This window comes from Perca flavescens, chromosome 13 (assembly GCF_004354835.1).
Source record: "Perca flavescens isolate YP-PL-M2 chromosome 13, PFLA_1.0, whole genome shotgun sequence".
Lineage (NCBI taxonomy): Eukaryota > Metazoa > Chordata > Actinopteri > Perciformes > Percidae > Perca > Perca flavescens.
The window spans coordinates 15,545,598-15,567,083 of NC_041343.1; the positions used below are offsets into that span (position 1 = coordinate 15,545,598).

Sequence of the window (21,486 nt, forward strand, 5' to 3'; positions counted from 1 at the left end):
AAGTTGTATCAGAGTAATTTGTTTATTTCTTGTAAGTTGTGGCTTAATAGGTGTTGTCATATGCTTTACATTTTTCAATTTGTTTAAATGCTAGACCTGATATTTATTTCAAATTCTTCAAGATGTTATTACATCTCAACGTTTTGCGTCGATGAAACCTTATGCTGCATTGTGGATAATAGGGTATACAATGTCCTCTGTGTGGAAGAGGTGTATCAAAATATAATTGTATGTAATATAGCCCTGGAGCGCTCTGTTGAGGTTGTTAGACTGTCAGTCAACCGTCACCGACATCACAGGAACAGGACAGTATTGTCTTGTGTATCATATGTTCCCAGAGAACTTACATTTTCCACATTTATTTTAGGAGATTTACCTCACAGCAGGTACTTCTCAGCTATAATTGCCCTTTCCCTGGCTGTGGCGTCTCCTGGATTTGGATCAGAAAGTATTTCAAAGTGTTGATTTATGGAATTCTGCTGCTGCAATGTTACATGATGATTTTCCTTTCCGGTCTCTTTTTTTTTTTTTTTTTTTTTTTTTTTTTTTTGAAAGGCCTGTGTATTGTGACTGAAAGTTGATCCTCTTTAAATAATGTTTCTAATGAAACAGGCCCAGTGTTAGAAAGGGAAAACTTTTGCAGACCCAAGATATTTCTGCGAAAATTTTGGTCCTTATTCGAAAGAAAAGACCCCTTACGTATGGAAACATTTTGCAACTGTGTTCTCTTTTTTTTATAAATAAGACAAGGAGAGCAAATACATCAATACAATACAACATGAATATATGTCTCTCTTTTTCAATCTGTAGTTAGCAATCCCTGTGTAGTCTGCCTGACATACATAAATATCCTCTTGCTGGTGACAATGTTGTAATCCAAAAACTTTAATGTCAAGACAAAACACAATAAGTTCCTTTCTGACTGGGTTTGTGTGCGTAGTGAGGGTGGTAAGAATTACTTACGGAAGTGAAGAGTTGGCTTCTTCATTTTGTGCCAGTTGCTTTTTATCATGTACTAACACATTCCACGCCTTTACAATTGAAATAGAGCTACATAAATTATTCAGCAACAAAATGTTTTATAGAGACCACAAGTCAGAGGAGGTGTTGAAGCCTCAGACAACCTCAGCTTCCAATTCAGGTATGATCTTGCTTCATATAATTGCTATTACAAAATAGCTTTTTAGTGTGCTGGTACAAACAACAACTGGAAACATGAAAACAAATTTAGAAACCCAGCTAATGCAACTTCAACTGAACACAACATACAGCATTATAGTGTCTATGAAATACCAGAAATTCGTGAATAGATGTTTTTTTTTCCAGTGATAGTGTCAACATAGCTAATCAAACCCACAAATTGGTAAGCAAATAGAAGTCTCTTAAAGGGCGGTTCTCAAATAAAATGTCTAGAGACAAATTATGACAAGCTTTTAATCGGAAAGCAATCTGCAGATGAAACTTATGAAATTGCTGGTTTACCAAAGAGCATCCACGTAATGTTGCGAGAGCCTGTTATGCACTTTAGTTTGCTGTGCTCTTACAGAGTTATCCATTTCAGCAATTACTTTACAAGTGCCATTTACAATACCAATAGAAAATAAATATACATATTTTGCAAGAAATTGCATCAATGTAAGATCTATGGTTTTTACCATCTACCATTTTTCTCTATCTCTCTTTATATTGCTTTCTTTGTAAATTAGTCAGCAGTATTTAAGCAACATTCTCACCCCTGATAGAAATGCCTGTTGACCAATGTCAGCAGCCCAGGTTAGGAAGAGTGCAGATGTAGTTTTAACCCAAATCCCCTTGTCCATCTGAAAGGGTATTACACGTCCAGCAGAAACAGAGTAACATCTGCATCCCATCGGAGTCATCTCTTTCTCTATAACTGTTGAAGTGTAATATAGTATTTGATCTGGTTTGATCTGCCAACTCATGACATCTCTTTGGCTTTCTTTACTAGCCTGTATTTAACGTTGTCTCTTTGCATTGAACATCCAGTGTATGTGTGAGTTTGTGTGTTGGGAGCGTCCGCTCACAGTGTTATATGGGGGAGTTGTGACAGAAGGACCCAACTTCTTGCACTAAATGCAAACTAAAACAAAGCTGAGAATTGCTTGGAGGTTGCATAGAGCTATATACTGGGGCTGGTGATAGTCAGTGGAATCAGTAGTATTAACAACCTGTTCACATGACGGGTAGTCATTTCATTGATAAAAATGTTGATTCGTGGAACAAACTTATAGTTGTTAATCTAAATGTGTTATTAAAATTGGCTATATAACTTTAGTAACATAATAATTTATTTGTACATCATGTGGCTGCCACTGAGAAGCAAATTGTGATTATTCTTATACATTATTTGCATGCAGTTTTTTGTAGCACAGTCACACAACAGTGAGTACAGTTGACAAAACTACTATGGAAATTTCCTGAACATGAAAGTCATGTACAACGCAACAGTGGTTTTGGCACAACGAGACATAGTGGTCACAGAGCTGACTGTGAGCAAAGATGTTCTCACTTTGTTATTTACAGTAACTTTTGTCATTCAGGTGCTCTTTTACACACACACACACACACACACACACACACACACACACACACACACAGTAAGCTATTGAGTGACACTACACCAATTACACCATTGGTTTAACTGTTATATATATATATATATATATATATATAGCCAAAAATATAAAATGTAGGCCTATCAAAATCAAGTCTGTAAGTTAGTATACTGTATGTTGTAGTACTGCAAACATCTAGACAAGTAGCTCAGTAACCATATGCATGAACATAGAGGTTTATGTAAAAGCACCTAAAGTAGTACATTTTGAATATTGAATTGTCTTGAATAACAGAATTGTCACAAAAAACTGTTTGCAGTTAAAACTGCAGTTTTAGACTGCTTAACCAATGAAACAAACCTAGACACAGTTTTGTAATTGTTCAGTGTGGAGGAAAACCTATTCTCTGGCAGAAACATGGTGACATGAACATTTTGGTCAAATATGTTGAGGGCACCAAACTAAAAATGGGGACCAGTTCTGCTGCTTGTAAGCACATATGAATGATTTGGCTTACTTTGGTCCTAATTTAACCAAAGTAGTAATTATTTTTCTATTTACTGTACATCTAACCAGGAGTTCATGTATTGTGTTGACATTGTTTACTCTGCTTTTTTTCCTGCTATAAAGACTGGATGATGTGCAGAAACCCTGGTAAGAATTGTAGCATTGACCAAATCAGAATAGTAGAACTGATTTTGATTTTGTTGAAGTTTGACATGCAGTGTTGGACTTATCCATATGTTTTACTGTCACAGAGAAACACAAAACATATGTTATTCATTTGAGTAAAAGAAACACTATTAGGATCATACTTGTAGAGTTTAGTGAGAGAAAAGTAGTGTTTTGAGTCACATATAAACAATGTAGCAGATCATTATTTGAGGAAAGTGTATTGCTTGTGGTGGGAGGCTGTTGAAATGATCTCTTTGAACAGATGTTGTGTTACAGTGACTAGTGTGCAGTGTCTGAAGACCATTTCCATATGCAGAACCCATAGCCGTCTCACCATGTAATTTGTCTTTTGACAACGTGCAGTAAAGTGACATAACACAAGAGTAATCAGGGATACTTTGTCTAGAAGGGGAAACACAAAGGCATGCCTCAGATTCCTTTTCTAAGCTCCTGGAAGTAAAACAGAAATGTTAACTCAATATACGAGCAATGCATTGTTAATTCATCAAGAGACTTTGTTTTTGAACCTCTTTCTAGGCTGAGGTTTCCAACTGTTACCCAAGGCATGAGCTGTTGACACGCCAGTTAGGCTTCTATACTCAAATTTGGTTTTTATAGTCCATGTCTGCAGCTGCCCCTCCGCATCAAAAAGAGAGAATCAGGCTGTTGTTGAGTCAAGGGTTTATCGTTGCTTTTTCCACTGGTGTAATGGAAAATGAGATAACCATTTGTCTCCAAGAAATTATTCTATTCCCAATGATAATCACTCTTTATTTTGTTGTTGGAAAACATACATTTATTCATCAATCAATTCATAAAATGAACATGCTTTTTGCCAAGTACAGTTGACTTGATTGTACTGTACTTAAGTTGTGTCCATTACAGTATTTACTTTATAGTGTTCTGTTTTTCACATCTGTTATTCCAAACATGAGCAACTACTACATAGTATATCAGCTGCCAGAGTATGTTATTTTATGATTTAGGAATTTATGGATTCTTAGGCATGTGTTTTGTTAATTTATTTTGTGTTACGCAGATTAAGGAGCTGGGAAAAAAATATATTTGTAACATGGACATGCGGACTAATCTCTAATGAACATCTGTATCTCAAAGCTAGAGTGTCTGATGGACTCTTGTGTCTTTATTAGAACTGTATCCTGTAGATGGAGCAGACCCTCTTACACATCTGGCTCATTGTTGGTTGATGAGAAGTGCAGTCCTGTGTTTCTGTAACTTTTCAAGGCAAGGACAAAGCTTGTTTAATTTGCTTGGCAAGGACAAAACTGTGTCCGGGTGTACTAACTATTCTTTCTTTATGGTGCAACCTCATTCCTGCTGTTCACTGACTATGACTGACAAGGCTTTCCTCGGGCAGTGTGCTGGGTTTAGTCCAGCAGAGTTGAGTGTGGATTGAAATAATGTACATCAGCAGACTTGAGAGCATGGACTGTGAGTTTTAAGTAAGTCATTAGATACTGCAGTATAAAATTATTTTATCTTTAACTAGATCTGAATGAAAAGGTTTTTTTGCCAAATTAAATTGTGAAACTTAAGAAAAGCTCGTGAAAATGTGTGATAATCAAATATTGCACATGTGCATATATTATAACCATGTAGTTACAAAACTCTGTGTCGTTACGAACAGTACAAATGATTCAGTGTTGGTAAGTTTCCATTAGCCAGCGTAATGTGAAAATTAGGGGGATCAGTAAACCATAGAGCATTTTGTCTGATCTTTATTTAACATCAAGTCCCATATAGTACATTACATTTGTTAAATAACAGGAAATGTTTAATGAAGAACATCTGGAGCATCAGGAGTCTCATGTTCAGTATATGGTCTATATGGCTTGAGGCTATCAATAAACACACACCACTTGAGTTGATTTGAAATGGTGATACACGGTAAATGTCAAGCCTTAATAATTTTATGACTTTCAGCAAATTATTTTTACAATTTCCTACTGTCACAAACCCTTTTGGGACAGTAAAATCTTGAACTTACTGCTGGAGCAATCGCAGCACAAAGAGCCATCCTGAGAATAAGCTCAGGTTACTAAGTGCCACATTACAAAGGCACGTCTGTAGAATCTTTGTCTTTATTTTCCAAACGCCATGAATATCATCACTCACATTCTCAACAGGAAGCTGTTCACAGATAAAAGTCCACTGTCTTATCAGCTATAGAGTAATTTTAGTAACAAAAAGCTGCTATTTAACTAAGAATAGTTGTTTTCCATTTAATTGAGCGGTTTGTGAGCTATTTAAAATTTGACATTTCACTATCTGTGATCCAGTGGAAATCAGCACAAATTGTACTATATCTAATATCGTTACTTAAGTGGCATCAAAGGTCTGATCACTCTAAGATTACTGTATACATTAAGCTAATTCCATTTACAGTATAGCATGCTAAAGTGAGAAGTGGTTCAATGCCTGGTACCAAGGACATCCACGACTGGAACGGAGAGGTGTGACCTCTGGCTCTAATCAGGAGTATTAGTGCCAAGCGACCAGAGGTGGCAGGGCACACTGGATATACTCGCAAGGTACTTGGTTACAGAGACAGAGCTCTTTAATATCCACATCTGCCAGGCATACAAAGCTGTTTGCATGTGATTTCTTGTGTGATTACTTGTGTATGTGGCTAGTACAGTGAGTTGAGTTAGAATAATTAATAAACAACAGTGACAAAGAATTGGCATGGGACAATTCCGGTTTTAGACCCAACTGTACCCCAAAATCTATTACAGCTGTCCACTTATATCCACAAAGAAAATTCAAAATGCAGCATCATTAAGGTTTTTTCTTTCTGTGCAGACATTGTCTCCTTTACCAGGTCAGTGAAGTAGGATAGTCTCTCAAAAAAGAGGACGGCAGGGGATAATTTTGGTGCACCTCTATTTCAATGTTTAATTGAAGTCATTATTATGTATACTTCACTTTGCTTGTCGTAATTTGTTTGTCTTTATTCGGCCGTCATCCTTTAGAGGTGATACACAGCAAACAGCTGTAATTTGTCGGACTACTCAGTTTAGCATGTGCATGAAATTATAAATGTGAGAGAGAGAGAGAGAGAGAGAGAGAGAGAGAAGCCCTGGTTGACCCTCGTTCACCCCTTCTCTCTCTCACTCCGCCCTGGATGAGCCTTCTCCTAAACATGTGTGCAGCTGTCAGCTGGCAAATGTTTGTGTGAGTGTGTGCATGGATGTGTGCATTTGGACGAAGATCAATTTTCAATTTCAATTTACTTTTTAAAGTTGTAAATAGTGAATTTGTAAATCTAATATATAATAGAATATACTAAGACCACTTTTTTCTCATTATATATATATATATATATATAATAAAAATGGCAGTATAACATATGAACATAGCTTAGTAGTTTTGATGTTGTCATTACAACAGACTAGTTAATAATGTCAAAGTTTGGGCTTTTCTTCTTTACCCGTTGCCTTTAATTGTGCATCAGTTTGTGGTTGCAAATGTCAGCTTGTTGATGTTTGCTAAATATTGCTTCAGGTGCTTTATAACTGCAATGCCAGAGTGAAGTTCAGCCTGTTTATTAGTCTGAGGCTAAGTTAATAATGTCTCTAGTGACAACATCTGTGGTCACATGAGAGAATTGTTGGCTCAGTCCATAGAGATGATGATTGGCTCTGCTACTCTGTCCTGCTTTATCTCACTGTTTCTCCTAAAACACTAACACACACAACCATAAACAAACAAGTTTGTGTCTAATGTGGATAACATTAACTTTTTCTTTTTCCCTCCTTTCAGCTGCGGCTCCAAAGTTAAAACCAATGAAGAATCCAATTATAGTGGATGAGGGAAGCAAGCTCATAGTTAAGTGTGAGGCCACAGGGAGCCCTGTTCTCACCTACAGATGGTTCAAAGATGGCAACGAGCTGAAGAAAAGCAAAAAAGTCAAAATACGGACCCGCCCGTGAGTACAAGTCATCCATGTTCTGTAAATTTAACACAAACAGTGTAAGATGAAAAGATACGGAGGTACTCCAAAGTCTAAGCAAGGTGGCTATTATCAGCAGACTGTGCTAATGCAGTTTTTCATTAAACTGAAGTTTGAAACTAATTAAAAAATCAATATAGAAGTTGAATTAAAAACATTTATGTAATGTTTGGGACTACCAAGACTTATTCCTTCATTGAAATGTAGTGTAATTATTAATACTAAAATCAAGCCAATTTATCATCTCTCCTTATGACTATGTATCTTTCTTAAACAAATAAAAAGTTACCTGTGGAGGCAATAAAACACATCTAACCTCAATTCACTACATTCACAAATTACCTTTAGTCACGTTTTGCTTGATGGAATACTACCACCAGCTAATGGTGCCCATTCGTTTCAATATAAATTGCTGTTCCCTCTTCCTGGTTTTCTTCTCTGTTGTGGGGCCCACTGTACATGTCCTGGCCCCGCCTGCTCAGTTACTCTCAGCCCATAGACTTTACATTGGGATGACATTACACATATAAATGAGGTTGTGTTTTTTTTACACTTTAATCATTCATAACACAAAGAGTCATAATTGGCATTGTTTGCAGTATGAGGTGTCCTGCCAAAACTTTTACAGATGTCTCTCTAATGATAGCAGCCTATTGCTTTTTGGGCTTTGCTTTTTTATGTTGCATTTCCACAGTCGGCTGCTGGCACCACCATATTCAGCTCTCTTAATACAGCCATGGTCCTGTTCCACTCTCTCAGTCAGGTTGGCTTATGATGGCGTAATTTAAGGCAACTGACTGTAAACCTCCTGTAAGGATATTAAAACATACTTTAAACACCTTTTATAGTACAGTATACTAGTAACACTTGTTCCTATGCTTTTTTTTGTAAACAGTTTTCCCCTCAAATTTGGCCCCAGAGAAACTGATTATGTAACCCTATCAAAGCAAAGAGCTGTTGCCATGCTGCTGCTTGCCCTGTTGTCTGCCTCGCTGTCCCCCATGTTACCACTTGTTGCGTTTCCATGCGATTTCCTCCCTGCCCTGATTCCCCTGACTCAGCTGTGCGATCGTTGTCTCCCACAGGAAAAACTCCACAGTCCAGATCAACAGAGCAAAACTGGAGGATTCTGGGAATTACACATGTGTGGTGGAGAACCAGCTGGGAAAGGACAACTCCACTGGCACTGTTAACGTCCAAAGCAGTAAGTACTGACTCCTAAGCAACAAGTGAAGTGGCACAGTTGTACATTGTTGATGCTCTTATGACTGCTCTCTTGCCAAATGAGAGATGAAAAGGAGCCATCGCAAACAGGCATGTAACAATGGCAACATGCATGAAGAGCAACTGTCCACACATGTGGCCCATTAATCAGTGGAACAGAGGAACTTGGAGATGAATGGAATTGAAATGTATGGTGTGATCTCTCCGTTTTTCATTCACTGCAATCTGCTGGCAATGTGAAGTCCCACAAAACTACACTGCACAGTGCCTTTGACTGTCACTAGCACACAACAAAAGCATTGGACTATAAAATGTAAAACGTTGCTCGACAGAATATGAAAGTTGTTAAAAAAAAAAGTGTCTTTAGAGTGTGTGATAGAATCTAACAGGCTCGTTCAGTAGTGGTGTGTGTGCATTGCTGAGTTTTGCAAAGTACTGTAGCAGATGAAAGAGTTTTGATAACAGCTGCTTCCATTTGGTGGGGTGGCGAGTTTGTGTTTGTTCCAAGCAGTGCGGGTAGTGAGTGTGTTGTTGCTGTGGGTAGCTTGTTGGAATGGACGGAGATAGTATAAAAACCTTACAGAGCAGATACAAATCATGTAGTTTTGCTTCTGCTTCTTGATATTTTCTGGTTCCGGACTGTCGGAGGACAATATGGAAGGTTATCTGGCACACATAAGTTAGAAACTGAATGTTCACCTGGATCTGAAGACCGTTATGTAATGTCTCAAGACTTTGATGCTGTTCAGACAAGGGGCTGTGATGTTGAGCAGAGTCAGTGCAGATAGTTTTGTTGTTGTTTTTTTATCGAACGTAACGTGCATGATGACATTTTCATGCTATTCCAGGTGAACCATGTCTGAGTTGACTAGATTCATATATTCACAATACTGTTACTGCTTTTGGAGAATCCGAAAAAGTGGTAGGTCCCGCATACCCCACCAGAGAGGAGATACTCTCATTCCCACTGCTGACATTGACAGCAGGATGACATCCCACACTGGCATGAGAGGTATAGCTGGTAAGGAAAAATGGAGGGACTGGAGTTCGGCCATCGCTCTGTGTCCTTGTATTCACATTCAGGCACAACAATTACTCCCCCTTCTCTCTTTGTATTTATCAAGGCCACCTTTTAGCACTATTGTTTACCGTTCGCAGACTTAAGCTGAGCTGCATTATTAGAGTAGCAGCTCTTTTCAGATAAAGAAAGGGCCCATTGTGTTTGAAAATACAGAGATTCTCAGTAGTTCCAACATGTATGTTTGAATTCCAGCAAACAATTGTACAGAAAAGAAGTCATCCATCTTGTATTTAAATGGGGTAGAAAACGCCTCTTTTTTTAATTTTCCGACATCTAAAAAGCTTCAGTTGAGTTTTATAGCCAGACCCTGTGATTTACAGCATACTGTACGCTTGGCTTTATTCCAGTGTAATGATATATTTCTTTTGATTCATGAGCATGTAATATTTAAAGGGTCAGTGACGCAATATTCAAAGGCCCAGACATACCATAACATTTATGAAAAGTTAAACAGTAATCACTAAGTTGTGTTAGTCTAATTAAATAAAATAGGTCAAATCATTCTGTACATCCAGCAAAGGTCGGGGGAATCCCTGGTGGTAGCACCTGTTTGCCTGAGTGTTTAATGAAGGCTCATGAACATGTGACTGGTGGCCCATGAAACTCTATATGAGTGCTTGTAACGCAACAATATCAAGGGAAATATAATATTACAAAGCAGTGAACAAGTGGGCTGAGACGTACAGTAGCCACAATGGATAAAACATGACATGGTACACTAGACAGTGTTATTACTCACAGCACACACTGTTGTAAAACATGATATCCCTACATCTGGTGCAAAATATTATCAAAATATGAATATTATCTTTGATAAACTGGGTGCAAATAGTAAAAGCTGATGTAGAAACATGCATATTTGTGCCCACTGCCACACATTTTTGCACATATTTGTGTGTGTTCTTTGTGTGGCTATCTGTCAGTACAGACATTTCCTTAAATCAGTCCTGGATATTTAAACAATGTCATCACTGTATTTCCTATCATGTGCTGTGATCATCAGATGTCTGTCTCAGTGTGTTTTTGTTTGTGTATCTTCGAATGTGCCCTTTCACTGTTCAATAAAAAAGTCCCATTGTGTTACAACAGCACGCCTAGTTCCGTCATGCTTCAGGGGAGAAGGCAAGACAGGGCGAATCAGAGGTGGTATGTTCATAGGCAGGGGGAGGGCGTCACTGGAACTACATAAGTCAATAAAAGGAATTGTCAGTAAACAGTTCATGTTGCTGTGGTTGTCACATGCTGATGAAAGGCTAAAATCAGCAGATGTATAAGAAAAAAAAGACAGGTTGGATTTAAAAACATCAGTTTGAGCCAAATGTGTGCTTGATTTTGATCCAGTTGACACATTCATTTAGAACAAGAGCTGCTTTTCATCCTAAGGTCATACGAGAAATGGCTATTGTGTTAAAGGGCTGCAGTGGAGTACTTTTGCCTGCTGCAGTATGTTGCCAAAGCAGCATGTACCCGCAGTATTATCTGTGTATGTGTGCCTTCTAGGGAGGGAAAGCAAGGGGAGGGGTGCAGATGTAGATGGACAGAGAGAGCAAAAAATGAAGAAGAGAGCGTGAATAAAGGGGCAGACGGGGGGGATACAAAATAAGGGAATGCATGACAGGAAGCAGACAAAGACATTAAGGTCGAGAACGAGAGGGGTATACAGCTAGAGGAAAGAGACAGACAGTGAGGCAGAGAGAAAAGTATGAAGAGGAGGAAGACGGGAGCCTGTGTTGCAGAGGAGCCTTTCACACCCATTTCAGAATGCAGTTAGTGCTTGCTTGCTTTGTCCGATGCACCTACTGTCTACTGTCATGTGCTTGAGCATGAGTTTTTCCCACCTGTGTTGTGCCAAGCATGCTAACACAGCTTGAACCTGCTTCATCAATGAAATATCGTAGTGACTTGCGCAGACAAAAAGTGAAAGCTAGCGATTGTAGATGTTAAAGTCAAACAGCAGCATCATTCTAACCCTCACAGTGAGAGAGAACATAGCGCATGGCTGTGCCTGCCTGCTGTCTGTTCTGGTGAAGGCAGACTTTGGGAAACCATCACTCAGCTCCACCACATGGCGAATACAGGCCACCACAAGCTCAGCAGCTCACACAGACTCCTGCACTGTACCACTCACAGATTTGACTTATTGTGTTTGTGTGCGGTGGAGCGTGGAAGTGCTATTGATTAATATTTTATTTTTTTCCTTATCTCATCATTTTACATTACATTTTAGAGGTACTTTGAGTTGGTAATATGCACAGCATCATGGTGTGAAAATTGCCTTGGGCAGGGCAAAAAAAAACCATGGTGTTCAAGGCTGAACCTAAACTGAAAGTGAACCCCTCATGCATTTTAAAGCACGCAGTACATTTTGGCTTCATGCCAGCCATGCAGTTTGCCAATAACATTGAATGATTGGACCTGTGTGGGGATTTTACTTGTGTCTGTTTGTTTGACCAGCAGAAGAGAAACACACACTGTCAGCTGTTTGAGTTCCAGTTACTGTGCAATTTACTCAGTGAAGATGGTTGGATGTTCTGCTGAGTTAAACGTTGCTTGTTATCAATGTTTCAGCCTTAAGACTCATTCTAATACTCTCTCCTTCTCCATGGCTGCATTTAAGCTGTTTTTGAAACATTATATCAATCAGCGGAGACATTTTTACATTATTTTTTAAATCCACAAAACTTTCCTCTCCGTTTAATTGCTTGTATTTTGTATTTCAGCTTTGTGACAGTATGCATAAGAGTCTACAGCATGTGCGTGAGTGTGTGTCTCCTGGTGGTCTGGAATATCATGTGTCCTTTTAGCAGTTTCTGTAACAATTGCTGCCTTTTTCCAGAGTGGTGTTTCCAGCATTATACCCAACCCCCCAGTGTAGAGGACCAGAGACCATTTGTTGTCCATTTGGTCTGACCTCTACCCTGTAATCAGTCTGGCATGGTAAGACCTACTGGCCTTCTGCAGCATGGTGTAGTATATCATTGACTGTTTTCAATAAGGCCAGAATGAAGGAGCAACACCAGTCAAAGTTTGCTTGGCTCCACGTGGCTTCAGATTAAGGCCTCCCATTATCCTACAGGCTGCTGTGTTGTGATAAGCGCTTGTGAGGCAGCCATGTGTCTGTATGCTGCAGGTCACATCCTTGGGGGGTGCTGTGCGCAGCTCCACTGAGAGAGTGTGTGAGCGTCCAGGAATGTGTTGATGGAAATCACAGCTGAACATATGATTGCTCCAACCTCAGCAGTCATGCTGGGGCCCACCAGCAACAATGATGCGCATGCATGCACGCAGGCCCACACACACACACACACACACACACATATATACATGCACACATGTACACACACCTTGACATGTTTCGCTCCCCATCATGAAGCCAAAGCTGTCACAAAACCAATGGTTAACTAACTTAAAATGACACAACAGAGGACAAAACAACTCTCTAGCATCTCAGCAGCATTGTGGTGTGCTCATTTTGTTGAGCTATAGACTTTACAAGGTGTTGCAACCCGGTCACACATACCATGATTTGATCTTTGTTAAATCTGACTTCAAACTACTGCAGGAAGCTGAATTCACTACCTCATGTACAATGCATTGAATATGATTCAGCTAAAGAAAATACTGATTTCTCAATTTAATAGTTTTTGTTGATGCTTACCTTAAAAGAATTAAAGGATGGTTCTGATTGGAAGTGATTTGGCCAGACAACCAGACCAGCAAGAGAAAAACTGAAAGTGATAAAGAATAAGAACATTTTACACTTTTAGTAACCAGTAAACTCATTGAAATGTTATGTAAAGCAGATGTGTTATACTTAAATGTATACACGTAAAATAGAGACCACACCTGGTGTCGTAAAGATCTTCTCCTTTTGCATAGCTGCAAAATAGTATAGTCCCCGTTGAAACCTTTATATTATATATCATAATAAATATATATATATATACATACATACATACATACATACATACATACATACATACATACATACAATTACATAATATCATGGATAAATACCTGAATCTACCTTTATCTAGGGATAGTAACACAAATAACAAAGGCAACTATATTGTGCCCAATGCAGAAAAAAAAGTAATGTCCACAGGAGGAAATCCTGTATTACCAACTGTATTACTTAGTTAGCGTTACTGGGAGGTCATATAGTTGCAATGAATGTTTTGCCCAGACAGAAAATCATTCATTTACAATTAGAGAATATGTTACCGATGCATCGTTGCGTTTTAAGTGGTGCATACGGTAACTTAGCCTACTTTGGATCATGAGTTAAACTGGGTATCACTGTCACTGTGTCACGAGCCAAAGCATAAGCAAGTTACTTTGTTGTAGCAACCAACGTAATAATAACTTAGATTTATACAGCGCCTTTCATGAAACCCAAGGATGCTTTACACAAGTACAATTTGATAAAAAGAAAATAATAGGCTAACACAAACACGGACTGAAAATAAATAATAACTTTGCGCTAAATGGAAGGGGGCTGTGATCTCATGTAGGCTACTGACGTACGACCATGTCTCCCATTGTAAAGTTATTTTATGAATGAAATAGACATACTACATAACTATCTAGGAGAAAGAGGGACAATTCAGGGGCGGTTTTGAATCTTTTACAATCCCGTAATTGTCTCCATCTGTTGAAAGCCCGACTGAGGTTGACTTGTCTGTCACTTTCCCTTTTAGCTTTAAGTTGTTCTTCGTTTAATTTCCTTTTTTTCTGTGATGGCCCTGTATTAGCCATAACTACAACAGATAACTTCTAAAATAAAATTAAAATACAGTAAGGCCTATATAAAGATATCTCCTTCTACCTTTTACCTGGCTGAATACCCACTAACACAGGCTTTTCTGGTGTTAACACTGAAATCTGTGACCCATCAGAATGTGTGACTGTAGAGCCGGTCTGCCTGCCGTAAATCATTTTGTGACTTTGAGGGAAAAATGGCATTAAAAAAACTATAAAAAATTGTGTTCCTTTTACCGTTAGTCTCGTTTGCTGTTACAGGTCATTTATGATCATCAGATGGAAAATGACACAGTTTCAGAAACATGTAAAAGTTCCCCATAGCTTCTTTATCCAGTGAAATCATGGTTAATGTCCTGTGGTTGGGTTCATTCCTCATACCTGCTGGAAAACGTCGGTGACACACAAGAGAAAAAGTATCAACTGATGCTATGTCTAGCTTTGACTCATGTTTTGTACAGTATGATTCAATAACCTTTTAGACTTGTAACGGAAAGACATTATTTGTCGGGGTTTCTTAATTAATAGTAACTGTTAGAGAGCACATCTAACACAAAAACTCCCACAGCTTTTTTTTCTGTTTTTTTCCCAGTTATTGGTCTCTGTCTTACGTAAGTGAAGCATTACAGTAAGTACTACTTTGAACTAGATAAACAACAACTTCCTTCGTTCCTTCTATGTCTCCATTTAGTCAGCATAGTAAAAACAAACCATACTCACTCTACTACGCAAGCAACAAGATAAACTCATCTCTAGTGACGCTAAAGGATGTTAGTTGTGGTCGTGGCTGAATGTGGAGTATCTGTACGCCAGTCAATTCTATTGATTGGTGTGGGTAAGCAGCAGCAGCAGCAGCCATGTCTGAGAGGAACAGGCCTTCACATCTGCCAAGTGTTCTGTATTTACAGGCCGCTGGAGAACAGCTTGTCAAGTTCTGTGGATCAAGCTGCTGTGCTATTAGTCATGCCCACTTTTTCAAAATGATCCTCAGTCCTGGGGTCTGGAGAGGCATTCCTCTGAGGTGGCCGTTCGATTGCACCTGAATCTTAGGTCTTGACAGTTGGCAGGTTTGACCACAAAATCAGGATCAGGTTTATGCTCTGTGAAGCAAATAGGATGTTATAATCTAAAAGAAATGCACAGCACAATATAGGGGTGGGGAAGAAAATCGAAAATCGTATGCATCTTTGATTTGATGATTGTTTTTGCAACGATTGTTAAAATTGACTTTTCTCTACAATCAATATTTTTTATTTATTTTTAACCAATGATTTGCCTAAATATTTTCTGTTCATATGGTACCGCTGACGGTGACTACATCATATCCGTTTCCAGCAAAACAGACCGAAAGCAGAAAATGCAGAAAATCCAGTTTATTTACGTCTTTACAAATGAAATAAATGTCAGACTGACGGACATGTGATGTCTTCTTAGAGAACAATTAGTTTTTAGAAATGTCTCATGTTATATTGTCTCAATAGTGTATCATTCAACTTTTCTTTTTGTTAAACAAGGAAAGAAAATCGCAATACTCAATACTATTGAATCGCAATAAATTAAAATCGCAATAAGAATTGAATCGGCATCCATGTATTGTGATCGAATCGAGATAAAAGCATGTCGTCCCAGCCCTAGCATGAAACAAACTGTTGCTAGCATGGACAGTGCGTTTTTGAAATGCTGTTGAATGTTTGACATTTAAAGTTACCAATACAAGGAATTGATCCTGATCTTGGCTGTTGGAAGCAAAACAACAAATGATGTGAACAAGTTTCAGTAACCTTCGTTACCACAAAGTCCTCAGTTCTGCATGGTGTAAATCTGAATTAATTTTGCTCCAGCTCACAAGTGTTAAAGTGTAAAGAAACTGTTTATGTTCACACCAGCTTTCCACAGCACAAACAAGAAAATGAAGAAGTTGAAAATAACTTTGACATGAAGGTCAAAATGTAATATCTAAGCAAAACAGTGACCACACAAAACCAACATTTTAAAATCCAATCAATTTATTATTGTCACAGTCCAAGCTAAAATGTCATCAGCTGCAATGAGAAAGTTTGTTATCCTTTCCGACATCCCATCTTACCTCACGGCAGCTGGAGTGTGTCAGAGTTAAGACCTTGTTTTGATCTTCACCCACAATAATGTTTAGTTCTTGAGGCAGTCACAAAATCGTCACTTCGCCATGCTGTGTTTTCTTTTTGTTTAATGTTAGGGCCTTTCTGTATTAGTGGGCAGCATCCGGTACAGTCAGAAGATCCACAGTAGATGGAAGAGTTTATGTCACGAGCGGATGAACACCCACAGCATCGTAAGCAATCATCGTGCATCATTACTGAGCCATCTGGATGTTATGTGATGTTACAAATGGGTTCAGTGTATACATACAGTGCAGGACTGAGGAGTACTATATACAGGACATTATATTTATAACATTTTGTAAACCCTTTTTCAAATCTCAGCTCAGTTTTTAGATGTGTTTCTGTGTTTTCTGACCCAGCAACAAGAGCATAGTTTACGGAGCCCTCAACAACTACCTCAAATTAATGTGGTAGTAGATAGGTAATGTTAGGTGGTTGACACTTTTTGACGGATGCTATACATGGAATGAGTTATTGGCTTTGTACATATGTGCTAATGTGCTAGAGAAGAAGCAGCTTCTGAATCGTATCATTATCAGAATCAGAGAAAAAAATAAAAGATCTTAAATGAAAAAAAGTTTCTCAAAGTGTCATTATATTTAGCTTGCTCTCTAAATTCACTTTAATCATTCACTTTAATCCCGTCAATCCCACGCGAGAAGTGGGCACCCTCAATCAAGTCTTTGCAAAAACAACTAAGTTATTAAAAATCAAAACCCAGCTCATTTTGTAGGATATCCATTAATCTCGCCGTGTTATGTGGGACAGTTAAGCCCTCAGTGTGAATGAGTGAGGATATTGTTATGTGTGTGTGGAAGGAAGCAGCTGTTACACTTGAAAAGCTGAGTGATGTGAGCAGGAGGTGACATGAGGTTTTGCTGTGTGCAGGGCTTTGTTAACTCTTCCAGGGCCCGGGACAAAACTTAACTTCATTTAATAGCATTCTAAAAGATTCCCTTTCAGGCCCCTCTGGTTGACCCCAATTGTGGGTGACTGTGCAGGATTTTGTTTTACCTTTGCGAGTCACTAATAAGCACTGGTACACGCTATTTGTTAATACTTTAAAAAGGGGAAAAATTATTGTCTAAAATGATTCATTGCATCATAAAGCCTTGCTCATACTGAGTGAATAATAATAAGCAGGTGCTTGGAAGTCCAGTGAACAGAGCCAGCACACTATGAACTGAGGGTTTGTGTGATAACTATTGTTCAACCACATCAAACAAAATCCCTGCTCCTACTATTACTTTGCATTTTTCAGAATTAAAGGTGAGCAATCTGGTGTCTTCGTACTTTTTAAAGTTTTCTTTGAGCACAAGGGAAACGTGTACTTACCATTCCATTGCTTAAAGCTCAGGAGCCTAGTACTGTAGTTTGCTTGCCACAGCTGTCTCTCATCCTAAACCTCCCATTACTCCATCACGCTGCTTCCTTTTGTTGGGGATTTTGCAACTGTATTCATCACATCGTTTTTGTTGGGGTGAGTAAGTCCTTTCCTTGGGATTCTGTATGGGGTGCGTCAGCAGCGTGGAAGCCATTTCCTTTTGAGTGTGTAGGTGTGAACTGTGGATAGGCCTCACTTTAATCACAGATGAGTGAACTCATCCTTTAGTATACAGTAGGCCAGCAGCCTAACAAATGCTCCGTTTTCAGGATGTACAGCGTGCGTGCTCGCTCGTGTGTGTGTGTGTGTGTGTGTGTGGGTGTGTGGGTGTGGGTGTGGGTGTGTGGGTGTGCACGCACTTTCTGGCTTTTTAGGGAGTAGCAGAGGGAAAACCTTTAGTCCTTGCAGCTGGCCACTACTGTAACTGTGAGCAAAAGACCCAAATATGGAGCTGTGGTATATGTCTTCTGTATCTGGTACAAGGTTGCAAAATCTGCATTTCCTCAATGAGGGCCAGCTGTTAAAAAGGGCAATCGAGAGATGCGGATGCTTCAGGGTTTGTCCTTTTAAAGTGATGGTTATGTAGAATCGTTTTGTGATACTAATATATATTGTTTACATTTTTGGAAAATTCTATGATTGTTTCTGTAGTATTTCTGTCTTTGTATGTCCGGCTCACTAAAACTACCATCAAATTATTATTCTTTCTTTTCCAAACAAGCTCTTGCTGTTTCTAGTGCCCTAAATTTTTTATCCTGTAGACAAATCCAAGTTGTATGCAGAAGAAGACATTACTGCACTGGCATCTAACTTATAAACCTGCATATAAAACTGTAATAAATGTAAAGGATTTCATTTTTGAAGTGCCTTTTTCCCAGAAATCCATCCAGGAGATCTGGTAGAACCATAAAATGCTATTTAGATAAAGGTTACACAGTAATCTATAAAATGTAATAAAATTTAGCCAAGTACACCGTTAAATCAGGCTACCTTCATGGCATCTAATCTTAAATCAGTCAGACTTAATTCACTGTATTAAGTGTGTACATGCCCCACGATAAATCCTTGTACCTCAAATATGCCATTTTCTCCAGATTAAAATGTAGAAGGTGGAGACATCTCCTGTTGTTGCTTCAGCTGAGCAACATCTAGATACATATCTCTTCAGCAGCAGATACTGGCAGAACAGATTATTATTCCTCCTGGCCCTCAGTTTCAAATGTGGCACCTTCAAATCACAACTTTGCTTCTCTGACCTTTACCGCCAGTGTTGTTGTGAGTCAGGTGAGTTTAGACAAAAGATGGCATCGGGTTCAGTGGCTCTATAGTAAATGACCATATGTACCGGAAACATGGTGAATTTTCCCTTTAAACCGAGTGATTTATTTCTGAGTGTACGTTCTCACTTAAAGGTGACATTAAAAGTTTTCTGCAGAGTTGTCCTCTTGCTTCTCCACACATTGTGCTGCTAATCTGTGACTGCAGTGGCCAGAGAAAGACGCAAAGATGCAAGCGCAAGGACGCAGGAAACCTTTTCAGGTTGTAGTGGAAAAATGAAAGCAACAGGTATCATCAGACTCGAAAAAAGGAAGCAACAGCAGTGGGAACACCATGCTGAGCCTAGGCTGCTTCTGAAAAGACAGAGCAGGAAACAGTCCTGTCTGGAACTGTGCCGTGGAAAAACACCATGTGTCACTTTGTTGCCAACTGCACACATTCTGGTGCCCACCATCCTCCATAACAGCACCCGTTTATGCACCCGCACCAATTCCTGCCTTCCTAAGTGCACTTTGCTTCTTTGCTGTGCATGAGCAGCTGTTGTGCAATCACACACTGGGCTGCTCTTTGATTTCACTTCAGTGCTGAGATGATTGAGGCAGGCAAGACCAGGCATATCAGCTATGTGACTGAAAAATGGTAATAGGAGACAAGAATATAAAAGAAAACGCACTGGTTGTGGTAGTGGCAGTCTTGCTGAAGAGTGGGTGGTAGATTAATGTTGGTGGCAGGCTCCATTTTGTTAATTTCTAAACATTCCTCTTTCATACTGAAGGTGTTTGAATTATGGATAATTTCCTATTGAAAATAAGATTTAAGTGCACTCTCATTCATAATGGGTTCTTGCATGTGTCCTACCTAGAGTAAATAGTAATTTAATTCCTCTTTGGGTATTTGACATGAAATCTCTTTTGCTTATTTTGAACTCTGTACAAAATGCTTGAAGAAACAGATGCTGGATATTGCCATTGATTGGGTGTGCCAACAGTATACTGCATGTGTGGAAGTAGGTCTGTGCTTGTTTTCTGTTGGCTTTGGCAAGCTGAAATATTTTCCAACTTAAGATCCTGTCAACAAACCTTTTCTCAACCCTCCTCTTCTCTGAATTAGCCCTGTATTCATCTCTTTTTTTCCTTTCTTCGCATTTGTTTCTGTTTTTTCCTTTCATTGCTGCTACATTTGTCTGGATTTGAGCTTCTGTCAAAATATGTTGCGATTCTTAATCTGAAAATGAAAACATGTATTGTTTGCCATTTATTAATGAATTAAGACAAGTCAAATAAAGTATTAATCTTTCATAAATAGAAAAGCACATTTTCACAGTACATGCAGCAGATCCTCCTTGTAGAATATGCAATGTCTACAAACAATGTCCAGGCATTTATCTTGCTTTGTTATTGGTGTAATTTGTCTCTGGCTCCACTTTCAATAGAACTATAATACCACCATTCAGTACCACTACTATTACAATATAGATAGCTAAAAATTACTGTCTGTGTCATGCATGCATCATCTTAACCCTCACTGCAGCTCTTTCACCACCTGAGACCCAGCTGTCAACAACTTCATACTGAACCAAAACCACACTCACCAATTTGGCCGTTTGTACTTTTTCGTTATATGTTTATCTTATTTATTTATTCATTCCATTGACAGTTCTTTTCAGATTGCAGAAAGGAACATAATGCACTCCACACTAGTGTAGCAAGAATGTATGCAATATGAATTAGCCTTTAGTATAGAGATAAAATATCTTTGTCCTAGCTGTAACAGGAGACATGTCAGACTTTCTCTGCCAAGAGTCAAGAGGAGGGGGGAGGCAAGGGTGGGGGGGGACTCCAAGCTTTTTTCTTGTACATAAAACTGACTTGTGGAAAAGCATGTCTGGGTGGCAGAGCTATCACAGATACCATCCTCTTTATGTGATTCCTAAAGGGTCTGTACTTAAGACATTTATCTCTTTTAGGTGTTCTCCTTATTTGAATCATTATACTTTACATTGTCCGATAAAAGAAAGAGTTAAAGGCCCTGTGTGGTATTGCGGTATGGTGCCACCTGTTTAAACACTACTGCCCAGCTAGCACTTTATTTGGTTTATATATATATATAAAAAAAAAAAAAAAATTAAAGGGTTTTGCATGTAAGGCCAAAAGGTTTACATTTGTAAGTTATTAAACATTAACATGACTGATAGGTTCTAGATCTTAATGTTAGATATGAATTTTAGTTTTTGGACCTTTGTGTCCCTTTCATCTTCCTTGCTTTACCGCAGAAATGCAGTACTGGCGGAGACGGATCCAATCTGCACACTGTTTTCGCTCACTGACATACTCCCAAATAGGCTACATAATTTATACTTTTTATCCTGATAACATTGCTTTTAAGAGTGAAAA

The 21,486-nt window shown here is 38.7% G+C and overlaps 1 protein-coding gene across 13 annotated transcripts in view; it reads left to right on the plus strand.

The window, feature by feature from the left end:
* Nucleotides 1-21,486, plus strand: part of nrg2a (neuregulin 2a) — a 73,624-nt gene that overhangs the window by 30,401 nt on the left and 21,737 nt on the right. For all 13 annotated transcript variants that reach the window (XM_028595248.1, XM_028595241.1, XM_028595242.1 and 10 more), the window contains 2 exons: nucleotides 7,035-7,200; nucleotides 8,310-8,428. In XM_028595248.1, the coding sequence (XP_028451049.1) occupies nucleotides 7,058-7,200; nucleotides 8,310-8,428 (262 nt within the window). In that variant the 5' untranslated portion in view covers nucleotides 7,035-7,057. The remainder of the gene's footprint in view (nucleotides 1-7,034; nucleotides 7,201-8,309; nucleotides 8,429-21,486) is intronic.